The sequence below is a fragment of the Pristiophorus japonicus genome, chromosome 1 (genome assembly GCF_044704955.1).
Source record: "Pristiophorus japonicus isolate sPriJap1 chromosome 1, sPriJap1.hap1, whole genome shotgun sequence".
Classification (NCBI taxonomy): domain Eukaryota; kingdom Metazoa; phylum Chordata; class Chondrichthyes; family Pristiophoridae; genus Pristiophorus; species Pristiophorus japonicus.
The window spans coordinates 110,572,782-110,596,069 of record NC_091977.1 but is presented as its reverse complement, the minus strand read 5'-3'; the positions used below and the strand labels follow the sequence as shown (position 1 = coordinate 110,596,069).

The 23,288-nt window shown below is 47.2% G+C and overlaps 1 protein-coding gene across 4 annotated transcripts in view; it reads right to left on the bottom strand.

Moving 5' to 3' along the window:
• Positions 1 to 23,288, bottom strand: part of LOC139265471 (uncharacterized) — a 359,824-nt gene that overhangs the window by 7,311 nt on the left and 329,225 nt on the right. For 3 of the 4 annotated variants that reach the window (XM_070882494.1, XM_070882514.1, XM_070882517.1), the window contains one exon: positions 19,777 to 19,893. In XM_070882494.1, the coding sequence (XP_070738595.1) occupies positions 19,777 to 19,893 (117 nt within the window). Of the gene's footprint in view, positions 1 to 17,849; positions 18,101 to 19,776; positions 19,894 to 23,288 lie in introns of those variants that run through there. The other variant, XM_070882503.1, reaches the window with a different exon arrangement.

Below are 23,288 nucleotides of genomic sequence, written 5' to 3'. Positions count from 1 at the left end.
GAAGTGAAACAAGACAGGTCTAAAAGGTTAAGTTGTTTGGGTCTGAATGGAAGTAGAAGGGCCTAATACTGAGCCTTCTCCGTCCATGTGTGAACATTGAAGCGATTACTGCCATCATCCTGCGTTTACTGTGACCTTCATCGAGGCAGTCCCGGAGAGTGGCAGTAATGGGTGGGCTATGCCCCTCCCACCTCATCCAATTCATGCAACACTATGGAAACAGCCAAAGGAATTTTCATCCTTTCAACGGTATTAATTGAAACCTGTTCTGCAGCAGTAACTGCCAAAACTTCAGGGAACTTCAACTTCATGAAAATCATGGGGAGCTTAAGTACGAAATGCCATGCTCGCAAAGCTAATAGTGGAGTGGTGCAAATTGTCCATTAACTTGTGGCGATTTGCAACTCACAGGGTGTCACTTCCTCGCCATAAGTTGCTCGTTGATTTGCACATTAAAAACGTCCTTCAGACACAGTTATTTTTCAGCAAAGTCTGGGGCAAAATCTAGTAATTAGCATCATAATTACCATTTTAACTACATGATATTTATTCTTGGCTAGTAAAATTAAGGAAAACCCAAAGATGTTCTATAAATATATTAAGAGCAAGAGGATAACTAAAGAAAGGGTAGGGCCTATTAGAGACCATGAGGGTAATCTTTGTGTGGAGGCGGAAGATGTTGGTAGGGTTCTCAATGAATACTTTGCGTTTGTTTTCACAAAGGAAAGGGGCAATGCAGATACTGCTATCGAGGAGGAGTGTGAAATTCTGGATGAAATAAACATAGTGAGAGCGGAGGTATTAAGGGGTTTAGCAGCTTTGAAAGTAGATAAGTCCCCAGGTCTGGATGAAATGCATCCCAGGCTGTTGAGCGAGGTAAAAGAGGAAATAGCAGAGGTCTTGACCATCATTTTCCAGTCCTCTTTGGATTTGGGCATGGTGTCGGAGGACTGGAGGACTGCTAATGTAGTACCCTTGTTTAAGAAGGGAGAAAGGGATAGGCCGAGTAATTACAGGCCTGTCAGCCTAACCTCAGTGGTGAGAAAATTATTGGAAAAAGTCCTGAAAGACAGGATAAATCTACATTTGGAAAGGCAAGAATTAATTAGAGACAGTCAGCAGGGATTTGTTAAGGGAAGATTGTGTTGGACTAATCTGATTGAATTTTTTGAGGAGGTAACCAGGAGGGTTGATGAGGGTAGTGTGTATGATGTAGTGTATATGGACTTTAGCAAAGCTTTTGATAAGGTCCCACATGGTAGACTGGTCACGAAGGTTAAAGCTCATTGGATCCAGGGCAAAGTGGCAAGTTGGATCCAAAATTGGCTTAGAAGTAGGAAGGAGGTGTGACTGGAAGAATGTTTCCAGTGGGGTCCTGCAGGGTTCATTACTGGGTACCTTGCTTTTTGTGGTGTACATCAATGATCTAGATTTCAATATAAAGAGTTTGATTAAGAAGTTTGCAGATGACACTAAAATTGGCTGTGTGGTTGATAATGAAAAGGGAAGTCATGGGCTGCAGGAGCATATCAATCTACTGGTCAGGTGGGCAGAGCAGTGGCAAATGGAATTTAATTCGGAGAAGTGTGAGGTAATGCACTTTGGGAGGGCTATTAAGGAAAGGGTATACATATTAAGAGGTAGGCCACTTAAAAGTGTAGATGAATAAAGGGACCTTGGAGTTCTTGTCCACAGATCCCTGAAAGTAGCAGGCCAAATGGATAAGGTGGTTAAGAAGGCATACGGAATACTTGCCTTTATTGGCCGAGGCATAGAATACAAGAGCAGGGAGTTATGCTTAAATTGTATAATACTCTGGTTAGGCCACAGCTGGAGTACTGCGTGCAGTTCTGGTCGCCGTATTATAGAAAGGACGTGATTGCACTAGAGAGAGTGCAGAGGAGATTTACTAGGATGCTGCCTGGAATGGAGAATCTTAAGGCATTCGATAAGGTGCCACACAAAAGGTTACTGCAGAAGATAAAGGTACGCGGAGTCAGAGGAAATGTATTAGCATGGATAGAGAATTGGCTGGCGAACAGAAAGCAGAGAGTTGGGATAAATGGGTCCTTTTCCGGTTGGAAATCAGTGGTTAGTGGTGTGCCACAGGGATCAGTACTGGGACCACAACTGTTTACAATATACACAGATGACCTAGAAGAGGGGACAGAGTGTAGTGCAACAAAATTTGCAGATGACACTAAGATTAGTGGGAAAGCGGGTTGTGTAGAGGACTCAGAGAGGCTGCAAGGAGATTTGGATAGGTTAAGCGAATGGGCTAAGGTTTGGCAGATGGAATACAATGTCGGAAAGTGTGAGGTCATCCACCTTGGGGAAAAAAAACAGTAAAAGGGAATATTATTTGAATGGGGAGAAATTACAACATGCTGTGGTGCAGAGGGACCTGGGGGTCCTTGTGCATGAAACTCTTTTGAGTTTACCTGCGAAAACATAAAACATTAAACGGTGCCACCCGACCTGGGTGACACTCCAGACATTTACAAGGCCCTTTTTTTTTTCCCCCCCTTTTTTTTTGTTTTTTTTGTGTTTTTCTTTTTTGGTTTTTTTTTGGGGCACTAAAATCACAATTTTCCCCAGTGCCCCCTATAAAAGGGAAGGGGGACACTAAAAGCACCGGCAATTAAAACAAATTAAACTTAAAAACGTAAAATCAAATTCAAATTTGGTTGCCGGGCGTGATGATGCACTCCAGTCCCTCCGGTGCCCACCTCTCGCGGAAGGCCGCGAGCGTACCGGTGGACACCGCGTGCTCCATCTCCAAGGACACCCTGGACCGGATGTAAGAGCGGAAGAGAGGCAGGCAGTCAGGTTGAACGACCCCCTCGACCACCCGCTGCCTGGACCGGCTGATGGCACCCTTGGCCGTGCCCAGGAGCAGTCCTACGAGGAGGCCTTCGGACCTACCCGCTCCCCTCCGCACAGGGTGCCCAAAGATCAGGAGAGTGGGACTGAAGTGCAGCCAGAATTTCAGGAGCAGCCCCTTCAAATAATAAAACAGGGGCTGCAACCTTGTGCATTCCATAAAAACATGGAACACGGACTCTTCCAGACCGCAGAAATTGCAGGCGGCCTGGGAGTCCGTGAACCGGCTTAAAAATTTGTTGCACGGCACTGCTCTGTGCACCACCCTCCAGGCCAAGTCCCCGATGAATAGTGGGAGGACCCCTGCGTAGAGGGCCCTCCATCGGGGACCCCCGCCTCCTCCGGACGGCAAGATGGTACGCCATGGCGTGTCCGGACGGCCGGCGAGGATGGCAAAGTTGAGGGTGTGCAGGAGCAGCCCGTACAGGAAACCCCTCCGCGCGGAACTGAAAGGCACGGAGGGGATTTCCCCGAGGCGGCTCAAGTTGTGAGGCGCCGGCTCCTTGTGCATGAAACTCTTTTAGAGTCTACCTGCGAAAACATAAACATTAAACTGTGCCACCCGACCTGGGTGACACTCCAGACATTTACAAGGCCCATTTTTTTTTTTTTCCCCCCTTTTTTGTGTTTTTTTTTTTGTTTTTTCTTTTTTTTTTTTTTTTTTTTTTTTTGGGCACTAAAATCACAATTTTTCCCCAGTGCCCCCTATAAAAGGGAAGGGGACACTAAAAGCACCGGCAATTAAAACAAATTAACTTTAAAACGTAAAATCAAATTAAAATTTGGTTGCCGGGCGTGATGATGCACTCCAGTCCCTCCGGTGCCCACCTCTCGCGGAAGGCCGCGAGCGTACCGGTGGACACCGCGTGCTCCATCTCCAAGGACACCCTGGACCGGATGTAAGAGCGGAAGAGAGGCAGGCAGTCAGGTTGAACGACCCCCTCGACCGCCCGCTGCCTGGACCGGCTGATGGCACCCTTGGCCGTGCCCAGGAGCAGTCCTACGAGGAGGCCTTCGGACCTACCCGCTCCCCTCCGCACAGGGTGCCCAAAGATCAGGAGAGTGGGACTGAAGTGCAGCCAGAATTTCAGGAGCAGCCCCTTCAAATAATAAAACAGGGGCTGCAACCTTGTGCATTCCATAAAAACATCGAACACGGACTCTTCCAGACCGCAGAAATTGCAGGCGGCCTGGGAGTCCGTGAACCGGCTTAAAAATTTGTTGCACGGCACTGCTCTGTGCACCACCCTCCAGGCCAAGTCCCCGATGAATAGTGGGAGGACCCCTGCGTAGAGGGCCCTCCATCGGGGACCCCCGCCTCCTCCGGACGGCAAGATGGTACGCCATGGCGTGTCCGGACGGCCGGCGAGGATGGCAAAGTTGAGGGTGTGCAGGAGCAGCCCGTACAGGAAACCCCTCCGCGCGGAACTGAAAGGCACGGAGGGGATTTCCCCGAGGCGGCTCAAGTTGTGAGGCGCCGGCTCCTTGTGCATGAATCCCAAAAGGTTAGTTTGCAGGTGCAGCAGGTAATCAGGAAGGCAAATGGAATGTTGGCCTTCATTGCGAAAGGGATGGAGTACAAAAGCAGGGAGGTGTTGCTGCAACTGAATAAGGTATTGGTAAGGCCGCACCTGGAGTACTGCATGCAGTTTTGGTCACCTTACTTAAGGAAGGATATACTAGCTTTGGAAGGGGTACAGAGACGATTCACTAGGCTGATTCAAGAAATGAGGGGGTTACCTTATGATGATAGATTGAGTAGACTGGGTCTTTACTCGTTGGAGTTCAGAAGGATGAGGGGTGATCTTATAGAAACATTTAAAATCATGAAAGGGATAGACAAGATAGAGGCAGAGAGGTTGTTTCCATTGGTGGGGGAGACTAGATCTAGGGGGCACAGCCTCAAAATACGGAGGAGCCAATTTAAAACCGAGTTGAGAAAGAATTTCTTCTCCTAGAGGGTTGTGAATCTGTGGAATTCTCTGCCCAAGGAAGCAGTTGAGGCTGGCTCATTGAATGTTTTCAAGTCAAAGATAGATAGATTTTTAAGCAATAAGGGAATTAAGGGTTACGGGGAGAGGGCGGGTAAGTGGAGCTGAGTCCACGACCAGATCAGCCATGATCTTATTGAATGGCGGAGCAGGCTCGAGGGGCTAGATGGCCTACTCCTGTTCCTAATTCTTATGTTCTTATTCTTAACTATGAGAACAGATTGGATAGGCTCGGTTTGTTCTCATTGGAACAAAGCAGGCTGAGAGGAGACCTCATTGAGGTGTATAAAATTTTGTGGAGCCTGGATATAATGGATAGCAGGGGCCTATTTCCATTGGTGGGAGGGGTCAATTACGAGGGGGCATAGTTTTAAGGTGGTTGGTGGAAGGTTGAGAGGGGATTTGAGGGGTGGCTTCTTCGCGCAGAGGTTTGTGGGGTCTGGAACTCACTGCCTGGAGGGTGGTGGTTGCATAAACCCTCACCACATTTAAAAGGTGCTTGGATGGGCACTTGAAGTGCTGTAACCTGCAGGGTTATGGACCTAGAGCTGGTAAGTGGGATTAGACTGGATAACCTCCTGTTGGCTGGTGCAGATACGATGGTAAGTACTGCAGGGAATCGCATACGGCCAGGGGTATCTCCTGGACTAGTTTAGATCGCCTGGATGGATCAGAGAGGAATTTTCCCAGATTTATTTTCCCCAATTGTCTTGGGTTTTTATCTGGTTTTTGCCTCTCCCAGGAGATCACATGGCTCCGGTTGGGGTGGAGTGTAGAATGTTTCGGTGCAAGGGGTGTCGCAGTTGTGTGGGGCGGGCGGGTTGGGCCAGATGCTCTTTACCTTTCCACCATTGTTCATTGTTCATAGGTTTATATGTAACCTTCAGGGCTGCTGACCGAGGGCCATGTGGCTCTTTGTCAGCCGGCGCGGGCACGATGGGCCGAAATGGCCTCCTTCTACACTGTAGATTTATATGTTTCTATGTTCTATATTTGTTAATGACTGTCAATCAACCCCTCTGCTCCAGAAAGTGAACAATTAAAAGTGTGGAATCTCGTTCCTTCAAGTTGTGAATCAACATGGAGATTTTAAACATGTCAAATTTTTAATTATTCTTTTCTTACTTTTCCTTCCAGTCTCTTTTTTTCTTTGCCTCTTAATCAAATCTTTCTTTTCCTCTCTTTATTTCTCTTTCTGTATCTGATTTGACATGGAATTCATCCACTCTATTTTAACCCCCTTCTCAGTCCTTCCTCGGTTTATTCTTCAATCCTTTAATCTCATTGGTTAAGGAGATACACTGTTTGTCCCATTGCTCACCAAGGTCCCACTTTTCCTCGCCATGCTGTTATCAGCTCACACTTCCAGCAACTTTGTAGGCAAAAACGTTTTGAGCTGAAGGGTGCAGGAACAAATCTAACTAACAGGGGACAGGTAAGATACCTCACTCCAGCAAATTTGGGGCCATAGTGATAGATTGTTGTATAATTTGTACCATCGCATTATATGTTTGTAAGCATATTTAGTGATAAGGCCATTCAGGTTCTACTAAACTAAATTATTCCACTAAATGATACTGAGATTGAAATAAGATAATTGAGCAAATAAGTGATCCTGCATTTGGATTATTTTCTTCTGCAACTTCAATCACTAAACCAAAGAACAAACTCACAATTCAATGGATATTGAATATTCTCTGGTTGGAAAATAACTGCATATTTAGGAGCAAGTCCATTTTACGGCCATTTTAATCTTAGTTAAGTGTCTGGTTTATTTTTAAAATCTTGACAATAGGAGATTATGTGTTCTTCGTAAAATAAGAGATTAAGGTAAACATTGCTGAGAGATGCTATTCAGATCCTTCTTCCATGGAGGACAAAAAGGGAGCAGTTGCCATGACGACACTGAAAATTCAATTTCAAATTATAATGCACTGCAATTGGGGAATGGAAAATTAAAATGGACAAAAAGCTCTCTGGTTCTTTAGCTGTTCTGCGTATTTTAATTAGCAGGCTCTTCAGAGATTGAACAGTGGTGATGAAAAGAGTGCTCCCTTATTACACCTGGTAGTAATGGTGCTATCATGTAGTTTTGAGTGATCTGACGCAAATCTGTTTTTTCAAAGATGCTTTCTTGTTTTAAAATACACAGAATCTACTGATTAATCAGAAACCCTCATTTTATTCCTATTCATTAGCATATATGGGTAACACTGGCAGCATGTAATACCATTTGTTACAATGTAATGAACAATGAGATTAGATTCACAGCAACAAAAGGTAAAATTGTTTGCGGGGCGTTTTTCCCCGGATACTTCAGGCGCTAAAGAGCCTCCGAAGTGACCAAGGTGGGGTTGTCAGCAGAAACGCTAGTTTAGCCCAAGACTCCACCTTGGTAAAGGAGTAGAAGTGCACTAGTAACGGCCGCCCAGAGGATCGTTAAGGCTCTGATTGACAATTAAATTGCCTGCAGCGTTCATTAAAGAGGATGCACGGAATTTTGGTGATGAGTGCTTCAGTTAATGACCTCTTCCAACAGCGACAGCTGAACAGGAGTAAATAAGTTCTCAGCTAAGGATTTTGAGCACCACTTAAAGCTATGCTCAGCTTTCACTGTTTAATTGCTGGTGGAAGTTTGAAGAAGACTTTTGAGATACATCGGGATACTTTCTGGAACACTTTGTCAAGACTTCACCAATGTTCTATCAACATTTATTCCGGAAATTCTCTGAGGACTTCATCTAAAGAGAGTGAATGCTCAGCTACTGTACCTTCTTGGACACCTTATAGGAGTCACCAAGAGAAAGGGAGTGCTTGGTCATGGGAATCTTGCTAGGAGTCCCCCCTTGATCTGGAGGAGGAATATTTACAGCACATGAGCCCAGGCAGAGTAGTACTAGTGCTGGAGGAGAGAGTGACAGGAGGGCGATTTGGCTCCCTCCTCCCTTGCAGTTACAGGACATCCCGCCTCCTCTGGACCTCCTCCACCAGGACCTCTAGTGCCGTGTCCATAAACCTATGCGTGCTCTCCCTCAATCCCTGAGCCATCCTGAAACGTCCTGTTATGTGGCAGTCAAAGCATTTTACACCTTCGGTGGAAGTGGGACCGTGGAGGCTACAAATACTGTCATGTATCTCACATTACTGTATATAACTGTATCTTACCATGCTATACATGACTGTAACTGGATATGACCTGTAACAATAAGCATACCTTACCACCAGGAGTGCACTTGCAGGAGACACTCCATAGCTGTCCCACTGTGGTATATAAAGGGAGGTCTCAGGCAAGTGCAGCACTGGAGAGCTGGAATTAAAGGTGCAGGTCCTGAGTGACCTTGACTTCAGCATGTGTCTCGTGTAAGTCAGTACATGAGAGTCAGGACTTAACAGTGGCGACGAGTTACGGGATCACAGAATCCACAGAATAGCGACCAACAGCTCAGATGAGAAATACAATGCTGGAGACAATTGGGATGACTTTATAGAAAGGCTCCAGCAAAGCTTTGTGACCAAAGACTGCCTGGGCGACGATAAGGCAGACACGAGAAGAGCCCATCTCTTGACCAGCTGTGGTTCGAAAACATATGCTTTAATGAAAGACGTGCTGGCACCCGAGAAACCAGCAAGCAAGTTTGAGGAGTTGAGCACACTGGTGAGAGACCACCTGAAGCCAGCGAGCAGCCTACACATGGCCAGACACAGGTTCTACAACTGCAGACGCTGTGTGGGCCAAAGCATACCCGACTTCTTGGCGGAACTTCGGAGGCTGGCTAGTTCATGTGAGTTCCCTGATGAACTAAGGAGAGAAGTACTGAGAGACTTTTTTATTGAAGGAATAGGCCACGCAGGCGTATTCCGAAAGCTTATAGAGACTAAGAACTTGACTCTAGAGGCAGCAGCACTGGTCGCACAGACGTTCTTGGCAGGTGAAGAAGAAACGAGGCTGATCTATACTTCGGGTACGACAACCAACGAGGCATCGGAACAAGGGGTTCACATTGTGAAACAAACCGCTACCCCCACACACAGACAAAGGCAGGAGAGCAGGCCTTCAACATCAGACAGTGGCGCCAGAAGCCATCAAAATCAAGGGCCACATGAACGGCCGATCACACCTCATCAACCCACAATGTGAGCAATCAACAACAGATTGAGAGAAGCTCAAGGGAGATCAGCTAGACGCAGCTCATTCTTCGGAAACAATGGAAACGGTCCGTGTTGGAGATGTGGGGGAAGGCACTCAATTAGGGTGTGTCGATTTCAACATGCCGTTTGCAGAAACTGAAACTATACAGGGCATCTGGCTCGCATGTGCAGAAAAAACACAGCTCGGCTGGTATACGAATCGGAAGGGTCGGAAAGCGGACCAGAAGACGGTTGGAACAGTGCACGGGACGCCGAGGTACAGCGGGTTAACACGATCAATGTCCACTGTTCTTACACCAAGATGCCTCCAATTATGATGAGGGTTCTACTCAACGGGATACCCGTCAACGTGGAACTGGACACGGGGGCCAGTCAATCCCTCATGAGCGTTCAACAATTTGAACAGCTGTGGCTGCACAAAAGCAACAGACCAAAACTCACGAAGATCGACACCAAACTAAGGACCTATACTAAAGAAATCGTCCCTTGGCAGCATCATGCTCTCAGTCACACACAAAGGGATGGTGCACCGACCTTCCCTGTGGATTGTCCCCGGGGATCTCCCAGCCCTGTTGGGAGAAGCTGGCTAGCAGAACTTAATTGGAAATCGGATGATGTTCACGCCATGTCGTCAAAGGAACGGACCTCCTGCTGAACAGTTGTAAGTCGTTTTGAACATCTCTTTCAGCCAGGTGTGGGCACCTTCAAAGGGGCTAAAGTTAGAATCTACATCACACAGAATGCCAGACCATCACAAGGCTAGAGCTGTGCCTTATGTGATGAGGGAAAAGATTGAAAACGAACTGGATCGGCTTCTGCGGGAAGGCATAATTTCTCCCGTGGAATTCAGCGACTGGGCAAGTCCCATCGTCCCAGTCATGAAGCCTGATGGATCTGTGCGAATCTGTGGGGATTACAAGTCTACCATAAACAGAGTCTCCCTACAGGACCAATACCCACTGCCCAGAGCGGTGGACCTATTTGCCACGTTGGCTGAAGGAAAACTTTTCTCTAAACTTGACCTCACATCTGCGTATATTACGCAAGAACTGACCGAAGAGTCTAAGCTACTCACCACCATCAACACACATCGAGGCCTTTTTGTGTACAATCGATGCCCATTCGGCATCAAGTCGGCAGCTGCTATATTCCAGCGCAACATGGAAAGTCTGCTCAAGTCCATCCCGGGGACGGTTGTGTTTCAAGATGATATACTCATCACGGGCAGGGACACCGACTCTCATCTCCACAATCTTGAGGAAATACTAAGTCGATTGGATCGGGTAGGCCTAAGAATTAAGAAATCCAAGTGTCTGTTTCTCGCGCCTGAGGTTGAATTTTTGGGCAGAAGGATTGCCGCTGATGGAATCCGCCCAACCGAATCCAAAATCGAAGCGATTCGCCTGGCACCCAGGCCCCGGAATGTCTCGGAACTGCACGCCTTTCTTGGGCTACTCAATTACTTTGGGAACTTTATGCAGAACTTGAGCACGCTGCTGGAGCCTCTCCACGTGCTACTCAGAAAAGGGTGCGATTGGTTTTGGGGGGACGCCCAAGAACACGCCTTCAATAAGGCACGCAACCTTCTATGTTCCAAGAGTGTTTTAGCCTTTTTTGACCCAGGTAAAAAGTTAGTCCTTACGTGTGATGTGTCAGCGTACGGGGTCGGGTGTGTTTTACAGCACGTCAATGATGCGGGTAAATTGCAGCCCGTTGCTTATGCCTCCAGGTCACTTTCGCAGGCGGAACGCGGGTACGGTATGGTTGAGAAGGAGGCACTTGCGTGTGTGTACGGTGTCAAAAAGATGCACCAATACCTTTTCGGGGCCAAGTTTGCGTTAGAACCCGACCACAAACCCCTCACGTCCCTACTATCCGAGTGCAAGGCAATCAACGCCAACGCCTCGGCGTGCATTCAGCAGTGGGCACTCATGCTGGCGGCTTACGACTACATGATAAGGCACAGACCAGGCACAGACACGCTTAGCAAGCTACCCCTGGCGACCACAGAAGGGTCCGACGAACAGGACTGTGAGATGGTCATGGCAATCAATGCCTTTGAATCCACAGGTTCGCCCATGACAGCTCACCAAATCAGAGCCTGGACGACCAGCGACCCCACGTTATCTCGAGTTAAAAGATGCGTTTTAACCGGTGACTGGGCAGAGGCTCGCAATGCCTACCCCGAGGAGGTCAAACCCTTCCATAGGCGCATGCATGAACTCTCACTACAGGCAGACTGCCTGATGTGGGGCAACCAAGTAGTTATGCCCTTACGAGGCAGGGAGGCGTTTGTCCGGGAGCTCCATCGCGAGCACCCGGGGATCGTCCTTATGAAGGCCATAGCCAGATCTCATGTCTGGTGGCCTGGCATTGACGCGAACTTGAAGCTCTGCATCCGTCGGTGCACTATTTGTGCCCAACTCAATAATGCCCCCAGGGAGGCCCCCCTAAGCCCCTGGCCCTGGCCCACCAAACCGTGGTCACGGGTGCATGTAGACTATGCGTACCATTCATGGGCAAAATGTTCGTCGTAGTCGTTGATGCATTTTCAAAATGGATCGAGTGCACCATCTTAAACTCGAGCACCACCTCCACCACTGTGGGGAGTCTTAGAACCATGTTTGCAACGCACGGCATTCCTGACATATTGGTCAGTGATAATGGTTCGTGCTTCACCAGCGCAGAATTTCACGATTTTATAGTTGACCACGGTATAAATCACGTTAAGACGGCACCTTTCAAGTCGGCCTCCAATGGCCAGGCGGAGCGAGCAGTGCAGATCATTAAACAAGGCATGCTCAGAATCCAAGGTCCCACGCTGCAGAGCCGCCTGTCGCGACTGCTGCTGGCATACAGATCTCGTCCGCATTTGTTGACTGGGGTTCTGCCCGCGCAACAATTGATGAAATGAACCTTAAAGACCAGGCTCTTGTTAATCCTCCCAGACATGCATGAAATTGTTGAGGCTAAGTGTCAAAAGCTAACTGAGTATCATGACTGAAATTCGAGGGGGAGGTGGAATAAGATAGGGGACAAAGTGCTTTGCTAAACTATGGCAGGGGTCTCAAATGGCTTGTAGGGACAGTAACAGACAAAGAGGGAAGCAGGCTACTGGTTGTACAAATGGACAATGGCCAAGCCTGCCGGAGGCATGTAGACCAAGTAAAAAGTAGATTCACTGATAACACTGAAGAACCAGAGGCAGACTACAATGTGGAACTCACACCACACCTGTGGACAGACAGGTGGAACAACTTGAGGAAAGGGCAGTCTCAACAGACAGCCCAGGCGAGATACCAGCAATCACACCGAATGAAAAACAGGCACCAAGGCAAACAACTGAACCACAACTAAGACGCTCCATGCGAGAGCACAGACCACCTGAGAGACTGAATCTATAAAGGCAATAAGACCTTGGGGGAGGGTGATGTCATGTATCTCACATTACTGTATATAACTGTATCTTACCATGCTATACATGACTGTAACTGGATATGACCTGTAACAATAAGCATACCTTACCAGCAGGGGTGCACTTGCAGGAGACACTCCATACCTGTCCCACTGTGGTATATAAAGGGAGGTCTCAGGCAAGTGCAGCACTGGAGAGCTGGAATTAAAGGTGCAGGTCCTGAGTGACCTTGACTTCAGCATGTGTCTCGTGTAAGTCAGTACATTAGAGTCAGGACTTAACAAATACAGCTCCATGAAAATTGCGTGCTAAACCTGCAGGTGTCTGTTTTAGCACCTCCAGGCATGTTTAAATCATGGTAAATATTAATTAGCTTCAAAATTGCGAGCTGAAACCAGACCTTCAAACAGGCGTGGCTTATAGCACAGCACCCATTTAAGAACACAAGAACATAAGAAATGGGAGCAGGAGTCGGCCACATAGTTCGTCGAGCCTGCTCCGCCATTCAATAAGATCATGGCTGATCATCGACCTCAACTCCACTTTTCCGCCCGATTCCCATATCCCTTGATTCCCCTTGAGTCCAAAAATCTATCTATCTCAGCCTTGAATATACTCAAAGACTCAGCATCCACAGCCCTCTGGGGCAGAGAATTCCAAAGATTCACAGCCCTCTGAGTGAAGAAATTCCTCATCGCGGTCTTAAATTGCCTACCCCTTATTCTGAGACTATGCCCCCTAGTTCTAGATACTCCAGCCAGGGGAAGCAACATCTCAGCATCTACCCTGTCAATCTCCTTCAGAATCTTGTATGTTTCAATGAGATCACCTCTCATTTCTTCTAAACTCCAGAGAATATAGGCCCATTCTACACAATCTCTCATCATAGAACAGCCCACTCGTCCCAGGAATCAATCTAGTGAACTTTCATTGCACCACTTCCAAGGCAAGTATATCCTTCCTTAGATAAGGAGACCAAAATTGTGCACAGTACTCCAGATATGGTCTCACCAAGGTCCTGTACAATTGTAGCAAGACTTCCTTACTCTTATACTCCAACCCCCTTGCAATAAAGGACAACATGCCATTTGCCTTCCTTATTGCTTGCTGTACCTACATGCTAGCTTTCTGTGTTTCTTGCACGAGGACACCAAAATCTCTCTGAACACCAACATTTAAAAATTTCTCACCATTTAAAAAATATTCTGTTCTTCTATTCTTCCTACCAAAGTGAATAACCTCACATTTCCCTACATTATACTCCATCTGGAATCTTACTGCCCACTCACTTAGTCTATCTATATCCCCTTGCAGACTCTTTGGGTTAGAAATTCGGTAATGTCCATTTTGAGGTGTTAACCCAAGTGGAGCAGTAAGTATAGCACCTTGAAAAGGTTTGCGCCTCCCGCTGAGAAATTTGCTGGAATCGGACCAAGAGCTGAAGGGGGCGCTAAATCACACCTGACCTGAGGGGGTGCTAACAAAAATGTTGGCGCTAAATTTTGTCAACCGTTGCACATGCTCCAAAGTCCGATTCACATCTGGGAAAAGCTAAGTCTTAAAGGCGCGGCAAGGTAAGTATGTGCATACACAGCTTCATCTCCTCACTGACATGGGAGTGGGGAAATGGAGGAGCAGGAAGGAAGGCAGAGAGTGCATTACTACTCGGCCACGACCCTTGAGGCCTTGCTTGAGGTTGTGGAGAGGCGCAACGATGCGCTACATCCTGGAGGGGGACGAAGGCCACCGCCAAGGGTCTTCAGAAGGCTGTGGAGGGAGGTGGTCCAGCACGTCTCTGTCTGTGACATGGTGGCCAGAACAGCGACACAATGTCGCAAAACATTCAACGACCTCACTAGAAGCATCAGGGTGAGTACCCTTTCCATTAACCTTGCAATGCGTTCATGTGAGCCTCACTGTCTTACACAATGTAAAGGCTTTACACTGCCCATCCCTTCTCTATGTGAACCAGGCCATGCTCCTCGTTGCTGGAGACACCCTAAAAGCTTTCTACCGCCTCACCAGACATGCCCCACCCATCCAAGCGTCTCTCACTTTCTAGCTCTCGACTCAGCCTGAGGCAAACCACCAACACTTTTTAACTCTTCATATGCGGTCACAGGCCTACAGCCTCATACTTACTCGTAGCACTTTGTCCCCAGATCCCACCTTTGACACATCCACTGTGCGTTGCCACGCAGGCTGAGGTGCAGAGATTCACACCTCGGGACATGAGTAGCGAGTCACTTACTGCAGACACATGTGGCACTCGAATAGCTACAGACCCACTGACAACTTCTTGTTTTGGTCATTGCATGCCAAACTGGCCCACAACAGGCGAGAGCAGGAGCAGATAGGAGGGGAGCCAGACCTCCAAGACCTCACCAACGTGGAGGAGCGAGTGTCTGACTTCAGTGGCGGCCGGCGAGGCAGAGCCCCCGCTTGACAGTGACGGTTTGTGCATGAGATGGCCGTTTTCTGTGAGAGCCCTTACCCTTGAGCCCACATGCCTTACAACATGTAGCTCCAAAATAATGATGCCCCTTCCTTCTTGCCTTCCTGTTCCCTCCCTAACTGCTATCCACACTCCTATTGCTTTGTGCTTACAGATGATGAGCCAGATGAACCACAGCCTGCCAGTCAGCCGTCTTCGTCACACGAAGGGGAAGATGAGGAGAAGCTGGACATGAGTGTGGCCACAGAGCAGGATCCGTCCTCAGTGCCCGTGAGTGAGGAGTCCAGCTCGGTGGACGAGACCACATTCCTGGGGTTAGCAGATCCAGATGCTCCTTGCCCCAGTGGCCTGCAGCAATGCCCAGCGCGAGGGGAATTTTGGGGGCCAGCTTTCCGGAGGGTAAGTCAGCCTAGGAATCCTGCTTAGAGACAGGCAGATGATAACCTGGATTTTGAGGCTATGTCCAGGGAGTCCATGTTGATGCACTGTGAGCTTTGGGGAGGGTGCCGCAGAGCGTGGATGCACTTGCTGTGAGTGTGGCGGAGGGTGCCTCAAGCATTGCCCATGCCTCTCAGCAGTCCACTGAGCCCATCCTTGCCCGGCTAAACCGGGTAGTGGGCTCAACAGGCGACAGTGGGGTCACAGAGGTGATGGCGCGTGCCATGGTTGACGTAGCAGCAGCCAAGACATCGCAGGCCGAAGCCACACAAGGTCTTCATGATGTCATGCAGTCACTGGTTGCTGGCATGCACTCTCAGACTGTGGACTGCTCCCTCAGCACCCGCACACGCACTCACTGACTGACAGGCGCTCCCAGCCGATCATCGGACACACTGACTGATCAGCCACTGCATCAAAAAACGTTTCTCTCCCGCATGCCCAACTAATGCCGAACCACAGATGTTTCCGAATGAAAGAGTCCCGGACTAGAGAGGTACAACCTGTACAATATATGGAATGTGCAAATAATTGGCAATTAATGACATATTCCATCTTGATATTCAATAAATATACCAAAGCTGTTGAATCATACTCATCTTACACACAGACCTTATTGAAATCTTTGTGACATTTGCATGGCCTATAAATTCTTTGTGGCTGGGTCATCGACTGGACTTTCTGTGGGGATTCTTCCGATGTCCTGCCTTAACTTCGGGGAAAGATCAGTGGAAACCCTGGCCGTTTATTCCATTTCTGCTGGTTTCTGCTGATCTTCTGCTGAAGTTGCACTAGCACACCGGAGAACCCCTGCAGAAATTCTACCCCAATATCTTGTGCATCCCTTAATGCTATCCCTATCTTAATTTTTCTTTTGTTATTTATGTGTCCGTAGAATACTATTTATTTTTATAATCCTTGATTATTTCATTTTGGAGTCCCTCTTTGCCCTTCCAACTTGTTTTTTTTAAACTTCTTTTCTAACCATTTTGTCTTCCTTTTTGTCATCCTCTTCTTTATTCTCTATGTACTTAGTGTATTAGACTATTTGCAACCTTGGTGTCATATTTGACCCTGAACTGAGCTTCCAGCCACATATCCCATGCTCACTGACCTACATTGGCTCCCGGTTAAGCAATGCCTCGATTTAAAAATTCTCATCCTTGTTTTCAAATCCCTCCATGGCCTTGCCCCTCCATATCTCAGTAATCTTCTCCAGCCCCACAACCCCCTCAAGACATCTGTGCTCCTCCAATTCTAGCCTTTGGAGCATCCCTGATTTTAATCACTCAACCATTGGTGGCCATGCCTTTAGCTAATTATGCCCTACCTCTCTGCCTCTCTTTTCTCCTTTAAGACGCTCTTTAAAACTTACCTCTTTGACCAAACCTTTGGTCAACTGCCCTAATTTCTCCTTATGGGGCTCGGTGTCAAATTTTGTTTTTATAAAACTCTTGTGAAGCGCCTTGGGACGTTTTACTACGTTAAAGATGCTAAATAAATGTTGTTGTTATGGGCTCAATTCTCCCCAGTGATTTGCACTGTTTTTTTGGAGCAGGCAGCTGTTTTTGGCCCAAGTTAAAAATCTACAGTTACCCCAATCAATTTGTACCAGCGTAACTCAGTTAGTTACGATTTTTTTAGGTAAGTTGTTTTTCAGCCAAAGGGAGCATAACCTGCCACCCGTGCCAATTCTGGCCATTTAGGCAAGTTTGATCAGCTGAGAGTTACTCCAGTTCTGCTTAGGCCAACGTATGTGGCCTCTGCAGAAAAACCTTCTGGAGAGATAAAGAAATTGACGCAGGCAAGGAAATCGGCACAAGTAAGTGCAGCAGATGCCCGGACAGCAGCAGCAGGAGAGGTAAGAGAGAGGGGGAGAGAGAGGTGGGGAGGAAAGAGAGAGGTTGAGTGGGGGAAGAGAGAGAGGTGGGGGGGGGGGAAAGGGGTGTAGGGGGGAGAGAGGGGGGGTGAGGGGGTGGTTAGGTGCGGGGACTGGGAGGGAGGAGGCCATTTGGTCTGGGATAGGGGTGGGGGAGCACACCGGCAAGGCCTTTGGCCTGGGCTAGGAGCGGGGGACCGGGACCGGCAAGGCACTCAAGGCTGGGGGTGGGGTGGGGGAGAGCGATTGGAGGAGCTGGACCGGCACAGGTAAGGGGCTCGGGGCGGGCTAGGCAAGCACTGACAAGCCCTTCGGCTAGGGCTAGGGGCAGAGAGCGGGTCCGGCTTTAATAATTGGAGATAAGTTGCTGCAATAATATTTTAATGTGTCTCTAAGTTGATGCAATGTGTTTTAATGTGTTGTGAGCTGGCTGTATGTTTCACTTTGCAGCCTCAGCTCTCATTGTGTCCCTGGTTACCATGGCAACCCAATCTTTTTGGTGCAAATCTAGGCTCCACCCCCAAAACTAAAGGACAGGTTAGGCCACGCCAAAATGAAGAAATCCAATGGGGAAATTTAGAACTTTTTTTTTTGTTGTACTTAAGCCCCCAAAAAACAGGCGTAACTCTTCAAGTACGCTAAAAAAAAGCTTTGGGGAAAATTGAGCCCGATGTCTTTTTCTTTAGTTAGCAGAACTCTGCGACAGAAGCAAAGCCTCCTTTTGCACTGTTCCTCAGATAAGTGGAGGTATGTTCTCTTAGGCTAAAACATTCTGTTAGGAGGGCAAAGATTCCTGTGAAGGCATCTCCTTTTAACTCGACTTTTTGTAGCTGAAGTTCTATTTGGTCCTTCCTCCTGTTGCTCCTCTTCCTCTAACTAGGGTGCAATTTCTAGAAGGATTCCCAAGTAAAAGAAAGTGTTAACTGTTTAGAAAGTTGTACAGCCACTTCAAGCACTTTAAGATCATCGAAATAGCCAAAAATTACTATAAACTACCAGCAGAATGTCTTCCAAACCTTGTTTTAAATAAGAGGAAAGAAAGAAAGATATGCCTTTCACAACCTCAGGGCATCTCAAAGCGCTTTACAGCCAATTAAGTACTTTTGAATTGTTGTAGTGTAGGAGGTGAGCAATCATTTAAGTAACACTGTAAAGGCCACCTCCTGGCTCGTACTGCCCATGGTTTGTGGGAGGGTTGTGGAAGTCTCAACGGCAGTGCTGATTGACATGAAAATGGCACTGATATCGCCAGTTGACCCGATTAGCATATATTTATGAAATGCCCAATTTTTTCCGATTAGGGCACTGGCCACCTAAAGTGTGAAATGGCCAAAAATTGGAATGGGGGGACCTCCAGCAGTAAATCTGCGTATAGGCGCAATGGGGCAAGATGAAAATTGGCCTCCTGAGCTCTCATGATAATTAAATAGTTTAATAGCTAGTTCGGTATTGAGCCGAAAAATCAGGAAAGTTCCAGGTAGATGAAGAGAGAGGCTGCAATTGTTATCATGATATATATTTATATCCAGGTGTCAGCATACAATTCACAGCAGGTGTGATGACATCCATATGCAACTACATTAGATGGATGGTTACTGTACAATGATTGCATGCAAAGATGTGATATATTGATACAGGGTAATGGCATTCGCGTTAGTTGGTGATTGCTGCTGTTTTTGTTGCCTGGGAGGTTCTGTAGCATTCAATCCTGAAGAGAGCCCCTTCTGTGCTTCACTTCTTTAATTGGAGAAACAGGGGAATCTCTGTCCTGCTGAACTGCTTGTAGGCATATCTGACATAAAGGCTTATGTTTAATACTAATGGTTCCTCATTCCCCAAAATGTAGTGTCCCACCCTGTAGACAAAATCAGCATTGATAAGCATTAAAGCACAAAGTCTACATGCCATCCAGTACCTGGCATTACAAGATTAGAAAACACACTGGCATTAGGATTTCCTGTTTCTAAACTGCAAATTATTTTTTGCAAATTCCTACAGTAATGAGGGCAGACTGTGCTTGAGAGTAAAGGATTGCCTGGATGGAAATAAGGTAGGTTGCATTACATGTGCGATCCTCCCTGCTTAATTCTATTTTAGACACTGTGCCCACAAAGTCCTTTACACCCAAGAGCAATTATGGGAAAATCTGCCCTGTGATGCCCCAATTGAAAATTCTGCAGTGTGAATATTACAATTGTTATACACCATAATCTTGGATAAAACTATCCTAATAGTTTCATATTAAACTATCCTAATAGTTTCTTGTTGTGCTCTCACTAGCCTGGAAATTGTACTGTTCGATATTATGTTATACAGGGTACACATTTAATGTGTTTGTATCAAATGTTTTTATTTTCTATTTTAATGCAAATATTAACCCATTTAAAATGAACAGATTAATGTTTCTATTAAAATAGCGGACATGGGAATTTCATATGACGTGTTCAGCGTTTGTGTAACATCACCCTGTAATTTCCAGGCTACTGTATTTAAATAAATAAGGAAAACAGAGGGGGAAACATACACACCGCAGCAAAAGTCTGATCGTGACCTGATGAGCACTTACCCCCATTTGCCAGTTGCTGTGGAGCTGAGGTCAAGATATTGTAGTTTATGGCAGCTCATGGCTAAAGCCTGCACGCCTGTATCTGTCACTTTCTTACAGCCACTGACATCAAGGTGTCTGTTGACAGGAAGCAAAAAAGCCTCTTAGTGAGATTAAACTGAATGTACACAGCAGAGCGAGCACACAGTTCACTAACCAGGGTCTTTTATCACACGAAGAATGTATTGATTACTGCCCTAAGGCAGCAGGTGTTTTCGTTTTTCTTTTTAGTCAGGAATCAGACTTCAAAGTGCATTAATCAATTCTCTCCTTGATCTGCAACAATTGTGGATTTGCGACATCAATTGTTGCTAATATCTATTTCCTTGCATTATTATTACTCTGCCTTTACTGACAAGACCTTGCAACTATAAGCCAATCAAAAGTAAATGAGTGATATAGGGTGCTATTTTCGCCACCATTGGGGGCCGGTTTTTTGGCGTTCGCTGATTTTTTTTGAGCAATCATGATTTTGCAATTTTGCTCAAAGTTTGTACGCCGGCGGTGACTGTCAGCGCTGGTTTTTTGTACGCAAGATTTTTTGGCACAGGTCTGGTTGAAAACTGATTTCCGCGCTGTTTTTGGCCCTTTTAACCGATTTTCGGCAACAACGATTTTTTTCAGGGCGGCACACAATGGCCTTAAGTACCGATCAGAAAACCCTTCGTTAACTGAAGGAAATCGGTGCTGAGTATATTTCTGAGTTTTTGGAATGAGGGAAGAAGACAATTTAAAACACAAATTCAAGATGATTTTAGGAGAGGGAACTCGGAAAATAACTCAGAAAGTTCATTTTTCCCACAGAATGTTTCTGAGAATGGGAAAATTGCGATTCCACCCCGCCACACCACTGAATCTCTGCTGACGGGGCTCCAGGCACGAGTCGGAGGAGTGCTGGCCAGCCGAAGGATCGCTCCCTCGGCTGGACACAAGCACAGGAGCGTGGCACTTGGATTCCACCCCTCCGCATCCCCCCCACCCCCGGGCTCAGCTTGGAAAGAAGCCCGGGGGGCAGGTGTAATACAAACGCCGAGCTCCTGTGTTTCTGTCCGGCCGAGGGAGCGACCCTGCCGGCATGCACTCCGAACTGTGCATCGGAGATAGCACAACACAGCAGCAGACATAGATATTTTGGCACAAGCTATAATTAAAACACCATAAATCACTGTGTGTCGCATCTCCATAGAGACAGAGCTTAGTGTTGCGCATGCACGCAGACCAGGATGTAGTCCGTTTTGCTAGGATGTCACCCAGCAAAGGTGTGTGTGTGCTGTGCTTCAGTAAGTCTCACAATAACAAGAATAACAAATTAAGAATAATAATTATGGGTGCAAATATTACTATGCCTCATGTAGTAAAATTGGTTTACATGCATGGTATATGGAGGCGACGGATAATACCACGGCGCTGTCGTCGCACAAATCAGATTGCTCGGGCATTAATGGGGAGGAGGCCATACCCTGATCGAATCTACAGGGACAGGCGCTCATACCTACACCTGAATGAGGCAGACTGCATTCACAGGCTGCGATTTAGAAGGGAGGTCATCACCGAGATCTGCCAGCTAGTCAGGTCAACCATACAGCCAAGAAGTAGCAGGAGGACTGCCCTACCTGTGGAAGTGAAGGTCACTGCAGCACTTGCCTTCTATGCTTTGGGCTCATTTCAAGCAGCAACTGGGGACATGTACTGCATCTCTCAGCATGCCGCACATTGCTGCATTCGACAGGTGACTGCTGCACGATATGTCAAAAGGGACCAAATCATCAATTTCCCTATGACCATGCAGGCAATGCGAGACAGGGCTGGGGGTTCTCCAGAATTGCTGGCTTTCCAAAGGTACAGGGGGCGATTGACTGTACCCACACGCCTTGAGAGCACCTTTGGATGACTCTGAAGTTTATCGGAACTGGAAAGGGTTCCATTCCTTAAATGTGATCATAGCAGTGGATGCCAAATATCCAGGTAGTATCCATGATGCTTTCATCCTATGCGAGAGCATTATATCTATCATGTTTCAGGAGCTGCCAGAGGGTGGAGCTGGTTGCTTGGGGAGAAAGGGTATGGGCTCACTACCTGGCTTATGACCTCCCCTACACAATCCCCGCACTGTGCCAGAGCGTCAGTACAACATGTTGCACATAACAATATGGAGCATCATAGAGCAGACAATTGGCATACTGAAGCAGCGTTTCCGATGCCCGGACCACTCTGGAGGCTACCTGCAATACACCCCTCACCACGTCGTTCAGTTCACTGTTGTGTGCTGCATGCTGCACAACTTGGCCATCATGAGGAGCCAGGCATTGGACATTAAAGATCCTCCTGAGGGGAGAAGGGTGGGGGGAGGAAGAGGACAAGGAGGCTGACAACAATGTTGAGGAGGAGGAGGAGGTGGATGAGCAGCAGCAGGAAGATGAGGAGGACCAGCAGCAGGAGGAGGAGGATGATGAACCCATGCCACTACCTCAACCTGCAGGACGACGGCGGAGGAGGCGGCCTCGTGCACCTATAGCCATAGCTAGAGACTTGTGTCAGTGGCTAATCCATGATCGCTTTGGTGCCTGAAGGCTAAATGGGCCAACAGTGTTGACTCTTAGTGTGAAAAAATAATGTACATCATGTGTAGGTAATGCTGCGTTGGTTTATATTGCTTTAATTCAAAAAATAATGTACATGATGTACGTAGTGTTGTGTTGGTTTATATTGCTTTAATTCAAAATATAATGTGCAGGATTCTGCTTAAATTTAAAAAATAATTAGGTTTATTAAACATTTGTACAGTTTTACTGAACTGTAATAAAAAATTTGTACCAAACTTTAAACTTTTCAATGAAGAAAACAAGTAGCAGCAACAAACAAACAAACTCTAGCTGCAGTCATCTCTCCTCCCCCTTATTCAAAGACCTTAGCGCTGTGCGCCCCTCTTGCCACCTCTATCCCTACCCATGCCCGTTGTCTCAGATGTCTGCTTCCTCACCATGACCCCAAGGTTTTTTCTGCTTTCTGCGTGAAGGCGCATTTGTTGTTGGTGAGGTTGGACAGGGACAGACCTAGCAGACAGCATTGTGGAATGCCCGGGTTCATCGTCGGACTCTTCTTCAGCCTATGGATCAACCCCTGGCACACTACCTGAGGTTGGTCTGGGGATTGGAAAGTGAGTGTCAGCAGTTGATGCTGCCAATTGCTGTTGAGCAATGACAGCCTGGGTGTGTCCACTTATTGTAGCAGCTATCTCCGACATTCCCTTCCTAATCTCCGACATCCTCTGTCCTACAGACAGTGTTACTACTTCTATTGTCAGTCCCGCTAATTCTCTCCTCACCCCATCCATGGTGTCCAGGAGCGATCTGGTTAGCTTGCTGCTCTCCCTACTCATTCCCATGATCTGTCCTATGTCCCCTGCAGCCTGCATTTCAGATTCAGCTCTCCTTTCCACCCTCCTCGACCGTCTCCCAGGTGTGGCTTGCTGC